Genomic DNA, 21,609 nt, shown 5'->3' with positions numbered 1-21,609 from the left:
CGTCGTGGGTGTGTCCGATGAGTTCAATAAAAGCACGCTCCGCTCAACTGTCAAGTGTCAATCAAATAACTTTATAACCTGGGAAAATTGATGACTTGTCATGACTGGCTTAGCATTTTGCCTTTCCAACTGTTTTTGGCTTGCGTAGCTCCAAAACGTTTTGTCACACCATGAATACCCCCATGCTCATATATGTTGAGGATTCTCCAAATGGAGAACGTAAGATGAAAGAAAAATAGTTTTTGTAATTTGCTTTCAAATTCAGAAATCATTTATATTTTAATTATTAGGCATTCTCTTCTTTTAACTTAAATTAAACATGACTAGGGCCCCGTGGTGGCGCACTGACGGCTCTGGTACACTGTATTTTAGCCCAGTATATTTATTTACGATTTTTACTTTGAAAATCACAGATGATTAGCCTCTGTGTTTTTCAAAGTAAAAGTCAGTAACGTTTCCTGTTTCAAGATCACACGTCATGTACATTGGACTTTCTGCGTTCTGACTGGAAATGTAATTCCTCCTAAGTGTTGTTAGTCATGTATGTAGTCTTGATCTGTACCTTAATAATTAAAGGAATATTATTTAATAATTAAAGGAATATTTATTTTTGAAAAAGGATGAACAGGTCTCATGAGAAACACTGTATTTAGTAACGGAAGTTTTGAACCAATAAGAAAAGATTGCCATATTATTCTACCAATTAAAAGTTTGTATGCTCGTGCTTCACCAGTAACCGAGAATCCGATTGGCTAAAACCAAATGGGCGGCTCCGTTTCTCTAAGTGGATTTGAGGGCTTGGAAGGAAAACAAGGACAGCAGTCAGCGTTACCTCGTCGTTGAAGGTATGGAATTTACCATTTAAAGTTTATGGAGTGGATTTAACACACACACACACCGTAATCGAATTTATTATCGAACATATTTAACTCAACAGACAACAGGTTGACAACTAGTCTGTCCATTAATTGGTCGAGACAAGTCAACCGGACCAAGTAGCAACTAACTATGCGACCAACTAACTCACGTCAAGATCCAGCTTGCTTAACAGTTCTAAACTACCAAAGTAAAATATATATATATATAAATGTACCAGTAAACACAACTGACAACATCACGGTCGACTGTTCTTAACGTTTATTGCGCTATCTTAATAATAAACGTTGACGAGTTAGCTTAGCTATGCCGTTAGCATTAGCCTGCTGGCTGGTGGCAACGTTCAGCGCAAATGCCCGGAAAAATGACATTTATTGGAGCCTGACAGCGCTGCTCATGTGACGATGTGTTGTTTTAATCGACTCGTTGACATCGTCCAGCTCGAACGGCAATTTTCTTTGGTCATAAACAAGTTAGCTAACTCATTAGTACACTTTCCCTTTGCACGCATGACCGTCGCTTCTCTCGCGTTTGCAAGACGTTGCATTGCGCCACTGAAAGGTTAAAAAAAACAAACTTTAATTTGGTTATGTTGGGAGTCACTGACGCGTTCGAATTCAGCGGAGCCGTTTCCATTGATGATGAATTTTGCGCTTTTGATGCTAGTCAACGGACAGATATTTTTAGATTTTATTAGCCTAAATCAAGCCTTGAGGTAAAAAAAAAAATGGCACATTTCATTGTGAGATGACTTGAAACACTGCCAATTCGCGTAGACTTGCCTAGATGAGTAGAGTATTTCCAAATCTAAAAGCAGCATTTGGATTGTAATTTCATGATAAGTCAACTGTCAATAGTGTGGAAGGAATTCTTTGAACTAGTTGCCATCAGGTAATTTAAGACATTAAAACATGGGCCACACTTAAACTCACTCTTGAATATTGCCTGCGCTATTTTTGATATACTGATGTTGAATATGTCGTTGGTTGAAAATATTTGTTTTGTTTCAAAAGGTGTGGCCTGGCAAGGGTATGGAGCACCCTGTGCACAGAGGGGACGCAATGCCCATTGGACTGCATGACAGGTAATGTGCAATGCTATTACACGGGTAGCAAATAAGTGATAATTACTAAACTTTAATGAGAGAGTTGACATGAAAGCCTCAATTAAGGCAGATGCAATCAATTTTTGATGAAAGGTTGACGATATAGTACAGTGGTTTGCTGGCCTGTCTTGACCTGGCTGTAAATCTGTCATACCATCTGGAGAAAAGCTTCCATGTGAAATCAGAGGTGTTAATTAGGTAATACCTGATTAGGCGTTAAGATGCTTGAGGATCGTGCTTAAGGATCTCTACAGTAGAAGTATTGGACAAATGAGTAGTTATAGCCTGATGGAAAGTTAGTGGTTTTATTTTCTTGTGGAATCCCTTCCAACCTGTGTGAATGTTGCTACTTTATCGATAATACTGGTCTTAGCCAAAGAGCAACTATTTGAATGTGATGTGACCAGTAACTATTTAAAGAAACCTACGATGATTTAATGGGAAGTAATATCAATCAAAACCGAAATGTTGGGTATTTTGACTAACGTATCTTGAAAAAACAATTGATTGTTACTTCCTGGTTAAATTCCAGCTCCATTCACAACAGTTGGAAAATGGCCAGACAAAAAAAAAAAACTTCAACTGCCAGAAAAAAAAAAGAAAATAAGGGAGACTTTTAGTCCATTGATATGATGAAGCAACAATCAGTTGCACACAATTCACAGAATTCATAACAAATAATGAAATATTATGCTGGTCGCTCGTTGCAAGAGAATATGCGCTGCTTGCATGCTCAATCGCTCTCACCTCTCTCCTCGCATGCCTTCATGAGTGGTGTCTGCTTCTCTGTGTTGTGCAACATTTAATAGATTGCAGTGTGATGTGAATTTCCCCTAGAGGCATTATGATAATATGGTAATGTAGAATTGCAACCCACTTCAGTATATGGCTTCAATTATATCGGAACACAAGGCAATTGCACCAACAGGAAGTGAAAATGCCACTTCATGTCCACTTGGGAAATGTAATTATATCCAACAATAAAGTTGAATCAAAAACAGAAATTGCTTTTGAGACGGTAACAATCCTCAGTTTTGAGTGACACCGCCAAGGTACTTGTGTAAAAAAAAAAAAAAAAAATTATGTTGTCGTTTGCTGTGGCGTAGAGCAGTACGGCTTTGTCAAGTATTTTGGTTACCTCAACTAGTTTTGTCATTTTTATCATTACACAATATTGTCATGATGTGACTGGTTTGTCTATTTTCAATTAAGATACTACCATGCTATTTCACATTTTGCTTCATATTTAATGGAAATGTTTCGGGTTGAGTCATGTTGACCAAAATGTGTATGTAGTTGATCCTCAATTGTTGCGCAACCTTTTCGTCACCGGTGTTCTAAAAGGCCTCCGAGGCTTGTATGTGAAAAGTTCAGAGCTTTGTAGTATTACCGCTGGCTATATTTAGCTGATAGTCAGCGTATGACTTCTGGTATAAGTGAGGGGATGACAGATGGGGCAGCAAAGTTTTTCTTGACCCGGCGACAGTGGAATATTTGCGGACCTCCACTGTGCTGTGTTCATGTGCATGTGATGTATCTCAAATTTGGAATGAAGTCCCAAGTCACTTTAGGCCGCAGTCAATTTGTGAAGAGGAGGAGAAGTGGCACATATCTGTGTGGGGAATGCACATGCCTGAAATTTACATATGCGCTACGTTCCAATTGAACGCTTGCAAGTAATAACAGTAACAGTCTTTCAACTGTTAAGCAGTCAGTGACTATAAGCCAAAGCTAGGCCTCTCATGCTGTCCTAGCAACAAACGAAAGGACGTTTGCAAAATTGGACACCGGCCGGCCCTGAGGGCTGAATTAGCTTAGTGCTAGCTTGGACGAGGAGAGTATAAAAAAACAGGGATGGATTTAAAATGGGACCAGAGAGGGGGAAAAAAACATTCTGGGTTCTGTCAATTGCCCGGCTACAGCGTGGCAACCTGGAAATGAAACTGAAGTTATTGTAAACTAAAAAGAAAAGCCTGCTGATGTAGGCTACACTTATATATTTCAATAAGATGTGCAGAATTAAATATGGCTTTGTAAGCGTATGATGAAAATAAAATGTTACCATTGATGAATGTTCATTAGAGGTGATTTTCATTTTTCTTTTTTACCTTCCAAAAAAAAAAACAATGCAAAACAAACATTAGTTTCTCAAGTTTCAACCAAATTGGAGATTAATCGTCATGCCGGAACTGATTTGTGTTTTACCTCAAAGGTGCCACTGTATTGGCACTTTGTAATTGTACATCATACGAAAAGCAACATTTTAGTCCAAAGCAATTCAACAATAATGTTTGATTAATCTGTTTGCTTCAAAGAATGCCGTCGCATGACCAAAGCGGTAATCACAACTGTGCTAACAAGGTGGCGCTGTTGCTTAGCTACACTTGCTGAACCCTTGCGAGGCTGAGCTCCTTCCCCCTCCTACCACCAGACTGCCGCTTATGCAGCGAGGCGAGCAGTCGCGGTGGATGCAATCTATTGGCTTCTTGGCGCTGCCGCTAATGTCACAACCCTGCACTGCCTCCACCCGTGTATTCGTGTCGCCGCCGCCGCCGCCGACTGCTCTCCCTCCCCCTTTAATGGTGTGGGCAGGAGTGGGATGGAAGACTGCATTGAGAAGCTTCGCATGGAAATGGTCTTTGCTGTTGGTATTGCTCTAGCACCATTCTGGTGACAACAACATGCCGTTGAAATGGAAAAGCGGTTCTCCTGTCAGCTGGAAATTCCCAGTGCCAGTCCTTAAAACGTCCCGGTCCTCACCGCTTTCACCTGCCTACATGTGAGTAATCGCATTCATTGAGCGCTAACGTGAATGTGGGGATATTTCTGTTTGTTTCCCACTTTTGGGGAATTAAAATTCATTTTGGGTTTCAGTTTCGGGTTCCGTAAATGTGATTGAGGGTTGTCGCGTTTCAAGAGATTCGCCTTGTCCGGCATGCATTTGGTTGTTTCTCTGGCACACGCCTTGGGGGCAACACTCAATTCGCTGCTTGTCTGGTCACTGCAAGGACCACATGCGCGACTTTTGCTGTCTCCCTGTGGTTCTGTTTATTTGGAAACGGGCACTGGCCGGCTTGGGAGGAGTCTGCCTTTGTCAGGATGTCTGGCTTGCCCTGGTTTAGAAGCTATTGTCATCTGCTACTGTTCTAGAGGGGGGGGAGGGTAGACCAGAAGGTCTTCACACAACCTTTTGCCAGCCCTCTCTTTTTGCCCTCTTTTCATCAGCTCTCCGCTAACGGTCCTCTTCGTTATGTTTTAGGGTGGAAGGAGTAAAAATAAGGGTGTGGGTTTCAATAATTGCAGGGCAAGCAAGGCTACCTCTTGGATAATTGTATTGGCTTCTTTTTTTTTTCTTGCTCGAGTGGATGTATGCATTTGTCAATTATTGCACAGATTTACTTTTGAGCTACTTAAAAGCTTAATTTTGTGATTTTAAAGACCGTCAACACTGTAGCAACGCTATTTAAAAAAAAAAAATTGACACAAGAATCACCAGTGAAGCAGCTCGAAGGTTGACAGATGTGCACACATTGCCTGTTATTAAGTCTTGATTCACGTTGGTACTTTATTCATGAATATATCCGAAGTTTTCTCCCTACACTTGAACTCGATTGACTTGTCTTGTTCAGATGTACCCGCTTGCCACAATAGTTGTGACCATTGAGGCCTCCACCCAGATTCATTATAATGTTCTGTAGATCAAACAACCAGCCACCCCATCATCACCATCGAGCACATTTTCTAATCTTGCCGTATCTTCAATCTTCCTCTCCAATATGTTGAATTGGAAGTCTGTGACTGGCGTTTATTTTTTTATTATTATTATTTTTTGCTGTTTGTTCCTCACTGTGCAGCGCGCCTCAGTCACTTCTACAAAATCCCCCCCCAAAAAAAAAAATGCAGCGAGATTTCACTACTTGTCTACTTGTCTGGTCAGAATGTCTCTTAGTGGACAACAAGCCGCACGAGGGCTCATCAAGCGCACGCAAGTGGCCGAGGATGGCGTTTGCGTGTCTTGTTAAGGAGGTTGTGCGTGCACACTGCCAAGCGAAGCATGTCAAGCCCCGAGGCTCCACCTCACTCCGTCTCACCAGACCGCTTGCTATTTTTGAAACGTGTCTATTGTAAGCTGTGTTTTGGGGTAGGTTGATATCGGGCCCCCAATTATAGGTTACTCTGTGGTCGGTGAAACGTCGCTCTTTGCAGGTCCTTGACTGTGGAGCCCTTGAGGTTTCAGTGATATTTATATCGGCATGCTGCTAGGGTAAAGGTTATATCCACAGCGAAGGTTTTGAATACATATGGGCTCATTTTGTTCTGCAAACTAGCGAATGTGGGCAAATCAAATTATTGTACGATACAGCGGACTTTACAGTTGACAGTTTTCCCGCAAGTCGTTTTTTCAAGTGCCTGTCAGACACTCGTACTGCAGCCGAATCTCTTGTGCTTGCGCTCATGTGATGAATTTGGCAGTCACTCAGGCAAACGGTTCGCGCAGTTTGAGAAACCTGCTTCAATTCCAACCCGGGGGTCTTTGATCTGTTAATCAAAGTACAGGATCTGCGTTCCAAAAATAATCAAAATGGCGTTGATTTGACAGCTGACATCGTCAGACTCAATATGCGCTGCAGGATTTTTTTTATTTTTTTTTATCAATTTCTCTTTGAATCTCACATCTACTGAATAAATAAAAACGCATTTTCATGGCAAGAGATAGATGGAATAATTAGTTGCAATGTTTTTGGCAGATAGAACTTGAAATTGAATTAAACTACTGAACATTTCCCTCAACAAATAGTCGTCTGATTACATAGCTCACTTGTTTGATGGTGAAATAAAAATATCATCTAATTAAAAAAAGAAAAAAAACATTTTCCCTTCATCAAGAAATAATAAAAGAGGCACATTTTTGCTTGCAAGTGCAAAGAACAAACGGTTCCACTCGAAGAAAATTATTTCCAATAGCCCGCCCAGAACCCAGACCTAAATCCTATTGCTCATCATTACTATTACAGCAGACGACACTTTGCCCTGTGCTCACTCATTCTACTCGTTCACAATGTTAATGATCTCTTTCATTTCTGGATTGACATTCTTCCCTTAATAGAGATTTTTCTGTCAAGCAATTACGTCTCCATGCTGCTGCTCTGCACCGGCAACATTTGTTGCATCATGTCATTGTCAAAATATCGCTGTGTTTGCTGCGGTTGTGGTACAGTGACAACTTGTGTTCATATCTGTTCCTAAAAATGTAAAGTATCTCGAAGCAAGCGCTATTTCGGTCGCCCCGTGTCTTTTTTAGTCGCACGCATCCTGTTCTGGGTTGTCTTCCTGCCGCAGTATCCGTCAGGTTGATTTAGCATTTTGTGCGTGTTGACAGATTGTCTACGCCACCCACACGCAAGCCTTTGATTCCCCCGCCCCCCCACACCCCCCCACTTAACTGTTTGTGCTTCAGGTATGTCCATTTTTCTTTTGAGACGCTCCACAAAAAGCACTTCTTTTCATTAAACGTGCCACCCATGCACTATTTGTCAGCATACTCAGGAGAAATGTTGATATTCTGATGATTAGCAATTAACATTAACTAGAGATGATATGGTAAATATAGTTTCCGGGATTTTTTTATTTATTTATTTTTATTCATCTAGTTCAGTTTGGAGAATTTTCTCTTAATTGGTAGAAGAATTGAGTCTTCTGACGTATGTTACAAGACAATTCTGAATACCCAATTGCATCTACAAATAAGTTATCATGCATTTTAATTTCTTTGCAGAATAAATTGTGTGAATTCATGATGATGGTTATGATCATGCACAATCTGCCTACGTGTATGTCATATAGTTGGACATGAGTAAAGGAATCAGGCTGTGAGACAGAACATTTATCAACAATAGTGCAAGGCTGTGTCTTTTTTTTTTTTTTTTTGTCCAGCTGCCTTTGGCGCAAATTTTACTGAACTGTTAGTGTTTTGAGTTTTCAGTTTATCAGCAGGGTGAAGTGTGTCATCGCCATCTAAGCAGGTGGAAGCTCGTTGAAAAGCAGCATCCAAGCAGGATCATTTGAAATGACGAAAAAAAAACAGAATACATTTATCTGGAGTGTATTGAAAGAGATTTAGCTGTCATCAAGTCGATGTTGGACTGCATTCTTCAACTGCCTTTGCATTGTTGCTATTCTGAGCCGCCATTGATCCGGGATGAGTTCCTCTGTGGTGGAAGGTATGCCTGAATGTATGGCTAGGGATGTTGGGTTATTTAAAAAAAGAAAAAAAGTCTTCTTGTGTTCTATGAAATGTACACAAAGGGAGCAGATGGTCTGAAAAATGCGAGCGATTGAGTTTACGCGCACAATACGTCGTGTGTAAGTCAAACGCGTTGGAGAGAGTTTGTCGATTGCTCTTAACTCGACTGTCATTTTCCATCCTGTCACGTAGTTGACAAACCTCTAACGGACTGTAAGAACATTTGATGACAAGTATTTGCATTTGTCCTTGAACAAACATGAAGCATTCATCAACAGCATTTTTCAATTACATTCTTCCAAACATGTCCCTGCGGGCGTGTTAAGTTTCACGGAGCGCAGCGTTGTCTGTCATATGCCTCCCAATTTAAATTAAATGATTTCAACGCCTTCCGATTGGTTCGCAGCTAGCTAACGAAAGACTGCAAAGCTATTCTTATAAATCTTTCAAGAGCCACTGTCATCTCGCGGAAAAGCCAAGTTGACTTTAGCTTCTTAAACTGTCACTGGTGGAAGGATGGTTTTTTTAAGCTTTCCACTGACATGAAGGGGATTTGATACACTGCCACTTTCATTCCCTCCTTAGTCATTTCTTCATTTCACTTCACACTTTTTAGTGGTTTCTTTGACTTCCAATTTTTTTTTTCTATTCTCAAATTTGATAAATATGGGTTACTTTCTTTCTGCAGATGCAAACCGCCTTAGGCTACCTTGACCCTACAGGCGTGATGCCCAAAGCGGATTTTTGTTGTTGTTGTTAAATTTGATATTTTTATGCACGTGTTCACGTTACAAAAACACATGCAACTTTTAATGTGACCGTAACGTGTCTGTTGCCAACTCTGCGAACCAAAACAGCAGCACCAAAGCGAGTCTCTCTGCTTGAAATCCAATTCAGAGACTTACTACAAAGTACGCATTTCAAACAAGTTCCCTGCGGCATTAAATGATGTGTGATCGCTTTTGTTTATGTACTGGCATCCGGGGACTACTTATTTCTTCGTCCCAGTCTGCCCGGGGTTCTCTGCATTTCTCCGTAATAGTTCTTTTGACTTTGTTTTAACTTTACTTGACTGTAATAGCGATAATCATTATCTGTTTGGTTGGAAAATGAGGAAGAAGTCATCTAATATTCCTTGTTGATCCAAAAGTATGTTTAATGATCCCCTTCCACCACTAATAGACCAACCTGCAGTCAAGTAAATCAATGCCCCCTTGCCACAATATGAGCAAATACGTCAAAATGAGTGGCGAGCGACTAAACATGGACTTCAACCGCTGCAAGAGATTCCGTCTCTCATGTTGGATGCTGTAGCTGTTGTCTTCTTTGTTTTCGTTCCGGCAGCCACCAACACTCCTTTGTGGTGTGGACAAACCACTCTCTCCTCGCCGCCTGTCCGCCTTACCACCTGACAGGGTAAATGTAAATGGTGTCCTTCCTGTGATTGTGATCACCGTGCGTTTCGAGCAGTGGTGGTGTCAAATCCTGCTAGTTGTCCTCGCCATCCTGTGTGACCCTTCACCTCCATTTCAAGAAACAAAAAAAAAAAAAAAACGATTCAAGCGAGTCGTGGTAGCAGTGACGTCTGTTCCGTGTGCTTTTGTTTTGCTTTGGACAAATTCCCATTAGACTTGCTGTTCCGTCGATTGTGTAGTGAGTAGCCACAAGCTTAGTTGTTTATCCATCACATGCCCATTGTGTAATTGGCTTCTTTGTAACCATGCCTAGTCGCACGTACAGTGGAACCACAAAGTTTGAACACAAATAGTTGTGGCGTTGTCGTTTACAAAAATTTCTCTTATTTCCCAATAACTCAAGGAGTTGAAGTCATTTTATTTCAACCGTTGTGGTTCTGCTGTTTTCGTGCTTTAATTTCTAAACGACTGTGTTTGATAGTGAGTCTTGACTTTCTTAATCATGTGTTGTTGTATGAACTGTGTGTTTATTGTCATCACTTTGGGAGGCGCTGGAAAGAAACGTTACTTTTTGGGCTTTATGGCCTCCGATTTGTCGATTGTTAGTTGAGCAGCTTTAGACGTCTTATTTTCTTCTGTTATTTGATGTATTGCATCAGCCAAAATCTGCTAATTGAACACGAGGTTGAGCTTTATTGTTTGTCAATATCCCATCAAACATTTAATAGCCCTCCGAAGCATTCTGGTTTAAAAACGCTGAAATAAAGTTTCAGCACCTGGGAATGCACGTTTGACGTTTATTCGCTTAGGGACTGAGAGCCTGTTTGAGACAGATTTACTGCTATGCTGAGCCAAACATTTTTCTAAAACAATATTTGATCAAAATCAGGCCAACCAAACGGCGCTAGTGTGGGGAAACCCTTGACAATTCAATCTTCTTATCCAGCGGAGGATAGCTGTAATATATTTTTTTAAACCTTGTATTCACTGAAGGTGTGAATAAATGTCCACGTAAGGGAGATAGAAGGGCCGTTGTACGGGATCCTTTCCGGTGATAAACTGACTTCTTTATTCTTTCAAAAATACTGCCTGTCCACTTACAGGAGCTCGATAGCGGCGGGCGGGGAGTAACAGAAAACGATTGAGAAATACTGCCTTAACGTGATTGCGTCTTTTTTCCCGCCCGAACCATGGTGCATGATGATCCGTTGCTCCACTCGCAACTGATTCAAATAGCATCACACGCTGTCGTTTTTATCAAGTTACTACAATGAAAAATGAAGATCTCTCGAAAGATTTCTTAATTCTAAAATCTAGTGCAATAATGTCCGGGGCCAGTTGTTAAATAATGTTCTTTGTTCATAACACATCTCTGCACTTTGCGCTCATTAGTTTCTTGCCTGAGTCTAGACACAAAAATGTCACTACGCATTAAAAACGAGCGCAATCAAGAAACCTCTGGAGAGCAGCTCCAAAGCTAAGGAAGGGAAAAGTCGCCTAGGTCATTTGAGCATGCTCGCTCTATGTTTGTAATTGTTCATGTTTAAAGCTGCTTTTCGGTAATGCACGTTTTATTCACATGCACTGACGTCATGTTCATGGCCGTTCGGTGTGTCACACTTTATTACGGGCTGCTATGCAGATGCCGCGGATCGTGCAAATGTCAAAACTGCAGAGCTGCTCCTGGTTTTGGAAACAGACAATGGAAATGGTTCTTACGTTTTGTCTTTTTACTGTGATCTTTTATGTGCATGTATAAAGGTCAGCAAAAGGTTAGAGACACATCACAAGCAATCATATCCTGTGTGCCATGAACTACAAATCACTTCAAACAAACGAAGGTTTTTGATCTGTGGTGAGGACCACATAAAATGTTAAGAGTTGAACATTGCTTGAAGGTCATCTTCATCCTTTTCGTACCACAATTTTCACATTTCGTCAGGTCACTTTTTTAGCATGAAGATAAAATACCATTTATTGATATCCCCTCAAGTGGAATTTAGAATGGATTGTTTTCCCATTGTTGCCCTTTTGCGAATGGTCTGTTCATTTATGTCCCCGTTTGAATAAATTGTTCATGATTTGGGATGAATTGATTTTTGTTTTATTTATTAATTTTTTATTTTTGTTGCCGTTTACTGTCTTCACTCGTTTCTGCAGTCGAAGGAAAACAGGGATTATCCCTGAAGTAGCAGACGGAGCAGGAATGAATGACCTCTTTATGAAAATGCTTGAATTGGCAAACCTGGGGAGCATGTTTTGTTCCCTCCGAACTACAATAAAGTGTAATTGCACATCCACTCCAGTAGTTGGCAGTGGCGCTCTCCTTGCTCATTGTGCACAGCGAGTATTAACTGGACGGTGTAGGTTTGTTTTGTGGCGAAAATGCTATTATTTATAGTTGCGGCGGAGAGTGGGTGGTGGCGCGAAATGTTTTCTTCTTGCTAGGGGGGGCGTAACAGAAAATAATTGAGATGCTCTATTCATTGACCAATATATAAAATTCAAAACATTATTTAAAGTGTCAATCTTATTGATGGCGGCGATAATTTGACTTTCCATGCCATTTCATCTGTTGTAATGATGTCACAGTATGACCATCAGCAGGTTTTGCTTCTCCAAGTTGTTTGGTGTGGAGCTGCAGCGGACTGTCCACTGTGGAATTTGAAGTGGCACGAATCAAATCAAATTGTCGTTCTCTTCACAGATCCCTCGTGGAGGACGACGACACTCACATGAAAGTGGCTCTGGGCTACGGTGATATGGGCATCTGCGCTCACCTTCAGGCATCAAAGACTGGAAACACGCGTTTTTTCACAAGCAACACACACAGCTCAGTGGTTCTTCAGGTGCGAGCTCGATTCAATCTCAACGTTAACCTTGAGATGAGAACGGAATTATTCTCTCCATCATTTATCGCATCTTTTTTAAGAGCCGGATTGTATGAAATATTGAATACTCTTTAACGAGAATTGGAAGCTTGGAATGGCTCACCGTTTTTTTGAATAGTCGTCACACTAACATCTGTCATTTCTGTGCTGCAGGGATTCGACCAGCTTAGGATAGAGGGCCTGCTATGCGATGTCACGCTGGTTGCTGGCGATGGCGACGAAGCCTTCCCCGTTCATCGAGCGATGATGGCCTCATCCTCGGACTATTTCAAAGCCATGTTCACAGGTGGGTCAGAAATGACTCAGGATATTTGCTCCCTCCTGTGTCTTTCTGCTATAATTTGTGCGTGGGATGTGCTTCCATGATTCATTAAATGGCTGGTTCATCTTTTTTTTGCTTTCATTGTGTTCTCAAGTAAATCCTTTTTTTTCTGTTATTCATGAGGCCCTCCATTCTTTGACACAGTACCTGTTATGTCACTGTTACTTGTTCCACTAATAGTGACCCTGTGGTTCCAACCTCCACCATTGTAAGAATCTGAATGCCAAGCCATTAAGAATGAGCTGCGATAAAGTTCTTGGTGCAGAATTATATGTACCGACTGACACTGGTTTCAAAAAGCCCCAAATATTTTATTTATTTTTTTTGACGAATGGTATGCACGTTGTATAAAGCCAAATTCAAACTCTTTATCCTCCAGACTAAAGCATCGCCTGGGTGCAGCTGCTCACAGAGCCGTCAGTCAAAGAAGATTATGTATTAGTTGCGTGGCAGAATCTACTTTTTGCTGATCCTCTTGCTTTGCCCCTGATGCAGGTGGAATGAAAGAGCAGGATTTAATGTGCATCAAGCTCCACGGAGTTAACCGAATAGGCCTGAAGAAGATCATCGACTTCATCTACACAGCCAAGTTGTCGCTCAACATGGAGAATCTGCAAGACACACTCGAGGCAGCCAGCTTCTTACAAATCCTTCCGGTGTTGGATTTCTGCAAAGTCTTTCTTATATCTGGGGTGAGCAAGCGTGTGCGTTACTACAGCACGATATTTTCACCAGTTGTACGGTACTTTATGGCATTTTTCTCTTGAGCTACATACAACCATTTTGAATGAATTGAAGTTGTGCGTTTACATTATTTCTATTGGACGGAACTCCCAAAAGAGTTTGTAGGGAAAAAAAAAATCAATTTATTTAAATTTTTTAAAGCTACAGTTCCAATCTGTCGTCATACCAAATGTTGTTCTCTTCATCCAACTTTACAGGTTTCTCTCGACAACTGCGTCGAGGTGGGCCGTATCGCTAACACATATAACCTCACCGAGGTGGACAAATACGTCAACAATTTCATTCTGAAAAACTTCCCCTCGCTTTTGGGCACGGGCGAGTTTGTCAAGCTGCCGTTTGAGCGCTTGGCGTTTGTGCTGTCCAGCAACAGCTTGAAACACTGCACAGAATTGGACCTCTTCAAGGCCGCTTGCCGCTGGCTACGCTACGAAGACACTCGCATGGACTTTGCCTCCAAGCTCATGAAGAACATCCGCTTCCCCCTCATGAACCCGCAGGAGCTCATCAATCACGTCCAGACGGTGGACTTTATGCGCACTGACAACACGTGCGTCAACCTTCTCCTGGAAGCTAGCAACTACCAAATGATGCCCTATATGCAGCCCGTCATGCAATCGGAACGGACAGCCATCCGCTCGGACAGCGCCCACCTGGTCACGCTGGGCGGCGTCCTGCGGCAGCAGCTGGTGGTGAGCAAGGAGCTGCGTCTCTTTGACGAGAAGGCCCACGAATGGAAAGCGCTGGCGCCTATGGACGCGCCGCGCTACCAACACGGCATCGCTGTCATTGGCAACTTCCTCTATGTGGTGGGCGGCCAAAGCAACTACGACACCAAAGGCAAGACCGCAGTGGACACGGTGTTCCGCTACGACCCTCGTTATAACAAGTGGATGCAGGTGGCATGCCTTAATGAGAAGCGGACCTTCTTCCACCTCAGCGCACTCAAGGGACACCTCTATGCTGTCGGTGGAAGGAATGCGGCTGGGGAGCTCGGTAAGTTTGTTGCTGTGGATGACAGCTGCTTCTATATGAGTGTGCGCGTTGTATATTTTGTTCTACTGTTGTGCTGGAATTGAATTTTAAACCGCAACTATGAACCGCCGTTCTCACATGCAGTAAGTAGACTGTAAGTTGTAGAAAAGTAGATGCGTTGAACAAAAAAAGCCATATAGTGGTGTAAAAATTATATAACCAGTTACACATCGTCAAAGGAGTCTCGGGAATTGTGGAGCACACTGCTCCATCCAATATTTGAAGTTTTTTTTTTTTTTAAATGGCCACCCTGGAAGCAGTAATTAGACTAAAAAGCAGCGGCCCAATTCACAGGTTGCGCGCCCATTGCTGCTTCCAATTGTCTCGCTAGTCCCTTTTTTTTTTTTTAACTCTTTGGTTGCGGTCCTACCATTCATTGTGTGAATATGAGTTGAAAAAGAACAAAGGCATAATATAGTGATTGTAATTGGATCCATTTTTTTTCGATGTTCTTTTGAACCACATTGTTGGTTTTGTGGGTTTGGCCAGACTTTTAGGCATTTTGGTAGGCAAAGTAATTACAGCGTAGTAAGCCTCAGTGTCACCAATGAGAGATTTCATTTTGTGACTGGAAGTCTTTTAAGGTCATTGGAATATGTCAAGTTGTTTTTAATGGTCTTTTAGGATTAAATCAGATCCTTTTTATGACCTTCTCTTATAGTTCTTTATCAAGCGGAGTGTTCCAAGTCAGCAAGGTTCTCTTTTTATTGGTGCTCGTCAGTCAGTTTTCTTTTTTTTTTTTGGGGGGGGGGGGGGGGGCGCGTGTGCTCTTCTGCAATAAAGCAATCTCTAAAGCTAAACGCTATGCATTTTTTTCCCTCCTTCTTCCCTCTTTTTTTAATCCCCTGAGATTATTAAGACTAATCGGCCTCCACAGAACACTTGTCGCTTGCCGATCCAATTACTGTGTTCTGTCCCCCGTGTGTTTTGGACCAAATCTGAAGGTCACAAAAATACCGTGGCTCATTCTTTTTTTCTTTCCTATTGCCCGTTGTCTCTCGGCTGCCCACTGGTTCCATTAAGATTTGTGAGGGGGCGGGGGGAGGGAAACCCTGCAGGCTATTAAGGTCACGCTAATAACAATCAGGCTTTTCATCTGATAACTCAAAAGCATGCCAGGAACGAGAATGTTCTGGTGTAAATCTCCAATATGAAAGTGCACTTCAATATGTTTTTACTTCTTCTTTTGAGCAACCGTACGCTTCTGTGCACAGCTCAAGGTCACTTTTAATGACCAATGATGAGTGGGCAAAGTATTCATCCGTCCCACCCACTGAGAAACCCTCTGCTTGCCCACGGGGTGGAGAAGACTCGCCAGCAAATATCCGGACTAATTAAATTATTTCTCCAAGTTTAGTCGTGTCAGGAAAATGACACAAGACGTATTCGATGCTCCACTAAGTGTTGTTGTTTGATAGTCTTGTGTTGTGTTGCTACTGGTCAGTATTCATCATTGCAAAGATAATATTGCACGTGTTTTCGTTGCCTGCTGTAGAGATTTTTTTTTCAGTTTATGCAGATGTCGCGTTGCTAATAAGGGACGATGACAATATCATAGCCGTTTCTCGATGTTCTGCAGAGCTCCACGCTTAATTCTTCTCGTGTTATGGAGACTGACACAAGAGGCACACAAACTCACGGAACAGCCTGTCAAATTCACTGAGTTACCCGTAAACATCATTCAATGCATGACATGATTTCATTTCCAGATGGTTGCCGATTTTTCTGAAAACATCCCCGGGAACCTTGATAGAAATGATTGCACAATCTTACCATCTTCCAGTTTCCTGTCTGCTCCCTGCTGATGTGGTTTTTAGGATGCGCCGCCCGCGTTTTAAAGTTGTGTTTTCAGCTCCCACGCTGAGACCCTCCAAGGCCTCATTTGCTGCTGTTTGTCCTCCTCACTTGTGTCTTGACCTACTTTGTACTAATACGTTGCCGTTTTCTCCCTTGGTCGTCTTGAAGCTACCGTGGAGTGCTACAACCCCAGGACGAATGAATGGACGTATGTCGCCAAAATGAATGAGCCGCACTATGGACATGCTGGGACGGTGTACGGTGGATATATGTATATTTCAGGTAAGTTGCGAACGTCTTACAATACAGTTTCTCATTTTAAATGCGCTATTACATCTCAACTATTATAACTCAACTAAAATTTTTTATTTATTTTAAAAGCTGCAAATGCTTCTTCTTCCGTTGGTTGGTTCGGTTGCAAAATGAGTGCAAGCCTTTGGAGGATCCCTCATTGAGAGGATCTTGGCACGCCAGGGACGACAGCGACTTCAAGTCTCTGCTCGCCGCTTATCAAGCATCTTTTTAACACCTGCTCTTTTAATACGGTGCATTTGCCTGACAGAAGCTTTCCTTAATATGTCTTTATCGGAATGAACCCATTTGCTCCCTGAGTCAATTATTTAACAGTCCCGTGAGTTTTTGAAATGTCAGCGTTTTCATACACTTGTTAAGGCTTTGGATTATTCCTCTTTTACCGCTGCCGCAAGATTCTTCTAAAGTCAAATATGTTCCTTGACTTGGACAAAGTCTAGAACCATAGTGGTCGCACTTGATCAAATGAATCGCTCTCAGGGCAATCTCACCACAGTTCGTTGCAACTACACCAAATGTGCGAGTGTGAACACAGCCAAAGGGTTCTTTCACACCGCGTTCTGTAGTCTGATTTAATCTCTTACTTTACCCACTTGGTGTAATTCGCTTTGTCAGGTGTGAACACACTGATTTGGTTATGTAAGACCCAATTTCGTTGGATAGAATCGGACGAGAGAGCTCAAAGTAGCAGTAGAAGTGAAAGTCATAAGACACAAGACAAAGCAAGAGGCTGATTTTATTTTTGAGACATGTAAGCCTCGTAACCCCTTAAACTGTTTCATCTTTTGCGAAATCTTGTTTGCTGGGTAATGATCGACATTAGCGTTGGTCTTTTCGCTTGCTTCATTTTGGGTGTCACATTCGTAGTTGTTCACTTCATGGGATTGAAACGAGCGTATCATGCGCTATGGAGATGAGCCCTAGTTTCTGTGTGACGAATCCTGAGCATTTTTTTTTTTTTTTTAAATCGGAAGTGTGTGTGTGATGGGGTATGGGGATGCGATAACTGGATGAAGTCTGTGTGGGAGGTGTCACACGGAAGATCCTGTGTGTTAATCTGCACTGGCTGTGGGCATCGTGTTTTTACAGCAACATACATGATGAGCCTTAGTTTTTGAGCAATGTTTGTTTTTCAGCCTACACTTTGCTTACAAGTTTTTTTTTTTCGGATGCATCCAACTTGCTTTCGCTGGATAAAAAATAAAGACACAGAGCAAGAGGAATAAAATGAGTGGCTTTAGTTAGATTAGTGCAGGAGGAATTTGAGTCACCAACATTAGATTTCAAGTACCGCTTCTGGAAAAGTCTTAAATGCTTAAAGGCAGGTAAATGGCCAATTAGCGGAATTCTGTTGCACCGGGGCCCTGCAGCACCGTGGGGTCTCGGGGGCGGATTAGAGCCGCTTTGCAAGGTGATCCACGCTGAAGTGCACTTCTGTGTTGGTCTGTCACAGCGGATCAGCTCCCGTTGTATGGCCGCGCCGCCCGGCTGTCGGAAGGTATTCTGTCAGCGGGATGAACCTGACACATGCACTCAGCACACGCACCGTCACAGCTCAAGTGCTGTGGCGCAGTTCAAGATGCGAGTAGTGGAGCAGCGAGAGCCACGCCGCCTCTGGAGGGCAGGGGCAGCAAGCTGGGGTGCTGCGGTTCAAGCCAGTTATTTAAAAAAATTTTTTTTTTTTAGTCAACCGCATGACCAATTGGGCTCCAGTGGGTAAACTTTCCTCAAATGACAAGTTTTAGAAAAGTTGAACATTTCTTTCATGAAGCGATTCCTTTAAAATGGCTTCTACTTGAGGTTAAGTGTTGGCTTTCACACAACACGCCTCCGGCAAGCAAGTGGGCTGACTGAGGAGGTGCGAAGGATGATTGTGCAGCACTTTTATATAAAATCATCCATTCTGGTGTCTTTTCAAGGATTGCGTTTATTGCAAGATCTCATACATTCTAAGCCTAAAGTTGAAACTGGCCATGTGAAGAGCATGTTTACCTTTGTGGGGCAACAGTTGAATGATAAACACATCTGATAGGAACACAAACATGACCACTTAACCTTGACTTGATTTGATGCAAACTGAGCTGTCAATTTGTTGTTCCATCACATCCGTGTCACACAAAAGAGTACAGTCCTGCACTAAAACCAGAGACTGAGTTTTCTCTACTTGTCAGATTGAAGGAAAAACATTTATTAATATTTTCTGTATAGCTGTGTAATGCCTAATCCACCAAACACAAGGCATTTAAAACCGCTGAGTTCATTTAAAGTTTGCTGCGAACAAAAATTGCAGCACCTATACAGAAATGCATCAGTCTCTTGATTGAATTAGTCTCGAGATTTCCTCTTCTGGTCGCCCAAAAAACATTTTTTTCCAGACTAACACAACCATATGGGTTGGTTCGTTCCGTTTTCAATTGGCAATCAATAATCTAATCTAAGTTCTGATCCTCATTTTGTCATCGAACACAGAAAGTGAAAAAGTGAATCTTCGTAACGCATTTTGAGGCTCAAATCGAAAATACAAAATTTAAAAAATCGGCTTTTAAATTCAGTATTGTGACTGTCACTTATTTTCTCATGTTTTTTTGTTTTTTTTTAATCCGATCTAAAAATTTAAATATGAAACATCTACCTTTTTTCAACATGTAAACGAATTTGAGTTTTGACGCGCAATTGAAAAGCAGTCGCAAGACTAAATACTGGCTGGATTTCTCGCCAGCGCCTTCAATGTGTGGGCCAGTTGACGAAAGAAAGTCTGACTTGATCACTTGAGTAGGCGCCCCATCGCAGCATCCGAAAAGGCGACTCAAACTTCTTCACTCGAGCGCGCACGCGATCTGTGGGCAGCATCCGAAGCGCTTTGTGCTGTAGCTTCACCGCAAATCTTTGCCGCTCTCGCTCCGAGTGTCTTTCTGCCTGGGGGGGGGGGTGCGAGTGGGGCGGGGATGGGCTGGCTTCTACCCAAATGCATGCTGGGATTGTGTTCCTCTTTATTTTAAGCCTTCCCTGTAGACATGTCCTGTTTTTTTTTTTTTTTTCTTCCCCTCCCTTTCCTCCCCACTTTGCCTCAGCTTTGTGCGTCTCGACGTCTACAGTCTGTTTGTGCATGTTTGCGTGAGCACATTGTGGCCCTCTGCTTTTGTAGTCATCAGTTCACTGGAGAGTGAATGCCAAATGACTTGAGTTTGTTTTGTTTTTTTACTCCACCTCCTTTATGGCATCACTGAATGCGACCATATTTTTCATCTGCTCGGCCCGCTGACCAACATGTACGAGAGCGATTGAGTCAGATAGGCTGATGGCATCACACGTTCCTCCTGCGCTGGTTGGCATGGAGGCTAATTAGCCCTCTCTTCTCGCTCCAGGCGGCATCACTCACGACACCTTTCAGAAGGAGCTGATGTGCTTTGACCCAGATGCAGACAAATGGACTCAGAAGGCGCCCATGACCACCGTGCGCGGCCTCCACTGCATGTGCACGGTGGGCGACCGCCTCTACGTCATCGGCGGCAACCACTTCCGCGGCACCAGCGACTACGACGACGTGCTCAGCTGCGAGTACTACTCCCCCGCCCTGGACTTATGGACTCCTATCGCCGCCATGTTGCGAGGTCAGAGCGACGTGGGCGTGGCCGTGTTTGAGAATAAGATCTACGTGGTGGGCGGATACTCGTGGAACAATCGCTGCATGGTGGAAATAGTTCAGAAGTACGACCCCGAGAAAGACGAGTGGCACAAAGTGTTTGACTTGCCCGAGTCGCTCGGCGGTATTCGAGCCTGCACGCTCACAGTGTTCCCGCTTGACGATATCTCGGGCTCGCCGTCCCGAGAGTCGCCGCTTTCAGCACCTTGATGAGTGATGTGGGGGGAGCCCTATTTTGGTCACACCCCCAAAAACCTTAACAAACACACATCGACATTGTTTGCACTTCCTTTTCCGGACTAAGTCAGTACTCAGTTGTGCAGAAGCTCCTCAAGCGGTTAAACCGACATACCGCTACACTAACGGCACCCGATTTCCACCTTCGTGTTGCAAACTCTGTTTATATTGCGTCATGAAATACCTTGGCGTGAAAAGGGACTTTGCAAATCAACTTTTCTACCTGATTTTGCCGCCTGTCGTACGTCTCCAGGCGCGTTGCGGAGAAGAAGGTTACCAGGAAGAGCTCAGGGCTCCGTACCAGGCCCGCTTAAACAGCACTCCTTCGGTTTTACTTTCCATCGATTGCTACAAAACTGTTAACAAAGTGGTGTTTTCTAAATTTAATAAAGATGGTTTTCAAAGTAAGAAGCCTTTTGTGGCATCATTACGGGGAACGGGATTGCTCGGATAAATGTTCCGATTCCTCACTGTGATTGATTGGAACGATTCCCAGCGACACCTGTCAGCTGCTGATTGTTTACTGCCGGTGTAAACAATCCGCTGACCGCCGTTACCTGGAAACTGGCGCTCTCTACCTCTGCTGGCACTGCGACAGACGGAAGCGTCGCCCAGTCTGCCCACCTGCTCCCAGCCGATTAAATCCATAATAGCAACATATGGTGTCCGAGACGAGCACTTCACGCTGTTAGCGGGAACAAAAGGTTTGCGTAATCATCAGGTGAGTTTGGGCCACGCCGTTATATCCTCATTATACTCTCGTTATTGCACATTACTGTCCTGCCGCTGGTTCCCCTTTGTTATTAGGTACACCTGCACCAGCTATCAACACAGGTGTCAAACCTAAGGCCCGGGGGACAGATTTGGCCCACCACATCAATAATTTGTCTCATTTGTTTCTTGATGGGTTTGTTTGTTCTTTTCATTTTGGTAGAAAATCCGCATATAAAAAAAAAACTAACTTTTAAAGGATATTACAAGCCTTTTTTTT

At 42.8% G+C, this 21,609-nt stretch overlaps 1 protein-coding gene across 4 annotated transcripts; it reads left to right on the top strand.

Moving 5' to 3' along the window:
* Positions 1 to 762: 762 nt before the first annotated feature.
* klhl13 (kelch-like family member 13) lies at positions 763 to 21,029 on the top strand. Of its 4 annotated transcripts, XM_088278876.1 has the most exons (9): positions 763 to 845; positions 1,890 to 1,960; positions 9,570 to 9,641; positions 12,348 to 12,489; positions 12,685 to 12,817; positions 13,349 to 13,545; positions 13,795 to 14,590; positions 16,595 to 16,708; positions 20,104 to 21,029. In XM_088278876.1, the coding sequence occupies exons 2-9, from the start codon at positions 1,908 to 1,910 to the stop codon at positions 20,589 to 20,591; spliced, it is 1,995 nt and encodes a 664-aa protein (XP_088135002.1). In that variant the 5' UTR covers positions 763 to 845; positions 1,890 to 1,907; the 3' UTR covers positions 20,592 to 21,029. The 4 variants fall into 4 exon arrangements, with proteins under 4 accessions (XP_088135002.1, XP_088135004.1, XP_088135001.1 ...); XM_088278878.1 differs by lacking the exon at positions 9,570 to 9,641; XM_088278875.1 differs by lacking the exons at positions 763 to 845; positions 1,890 to 1,960 and adding an exon at positions 4,406 to 4,760.
* Positions 21,030 to 21,609: the final 580 nt, after the last annotated feature.

Source organism: Idiotropiscis lumnitzeri, chromosome 17 (assembly GCF_059441095.1).
Source record: "Idiotropiscis lumnitzeri isolate Australia: NSW breed Sydney's pygmy pipehorse chromosome 17, RoL_Ilum_1.0, whole genome shotgun sequence".
Taxonomy (NCBI): domain Eukaryota; kingdom Metazoa; phylum Chordata; class Actinopteri; order Syngnathiformes; family Syngnathidae; genus Idiotropiscis; species Idiotropiscis lumnitzeri.
The sequence above is the reverse complement of the archived record's forward strand: the minus strand, read 5'-3'. Positions and strand labels throughout refer to the sequence as shown.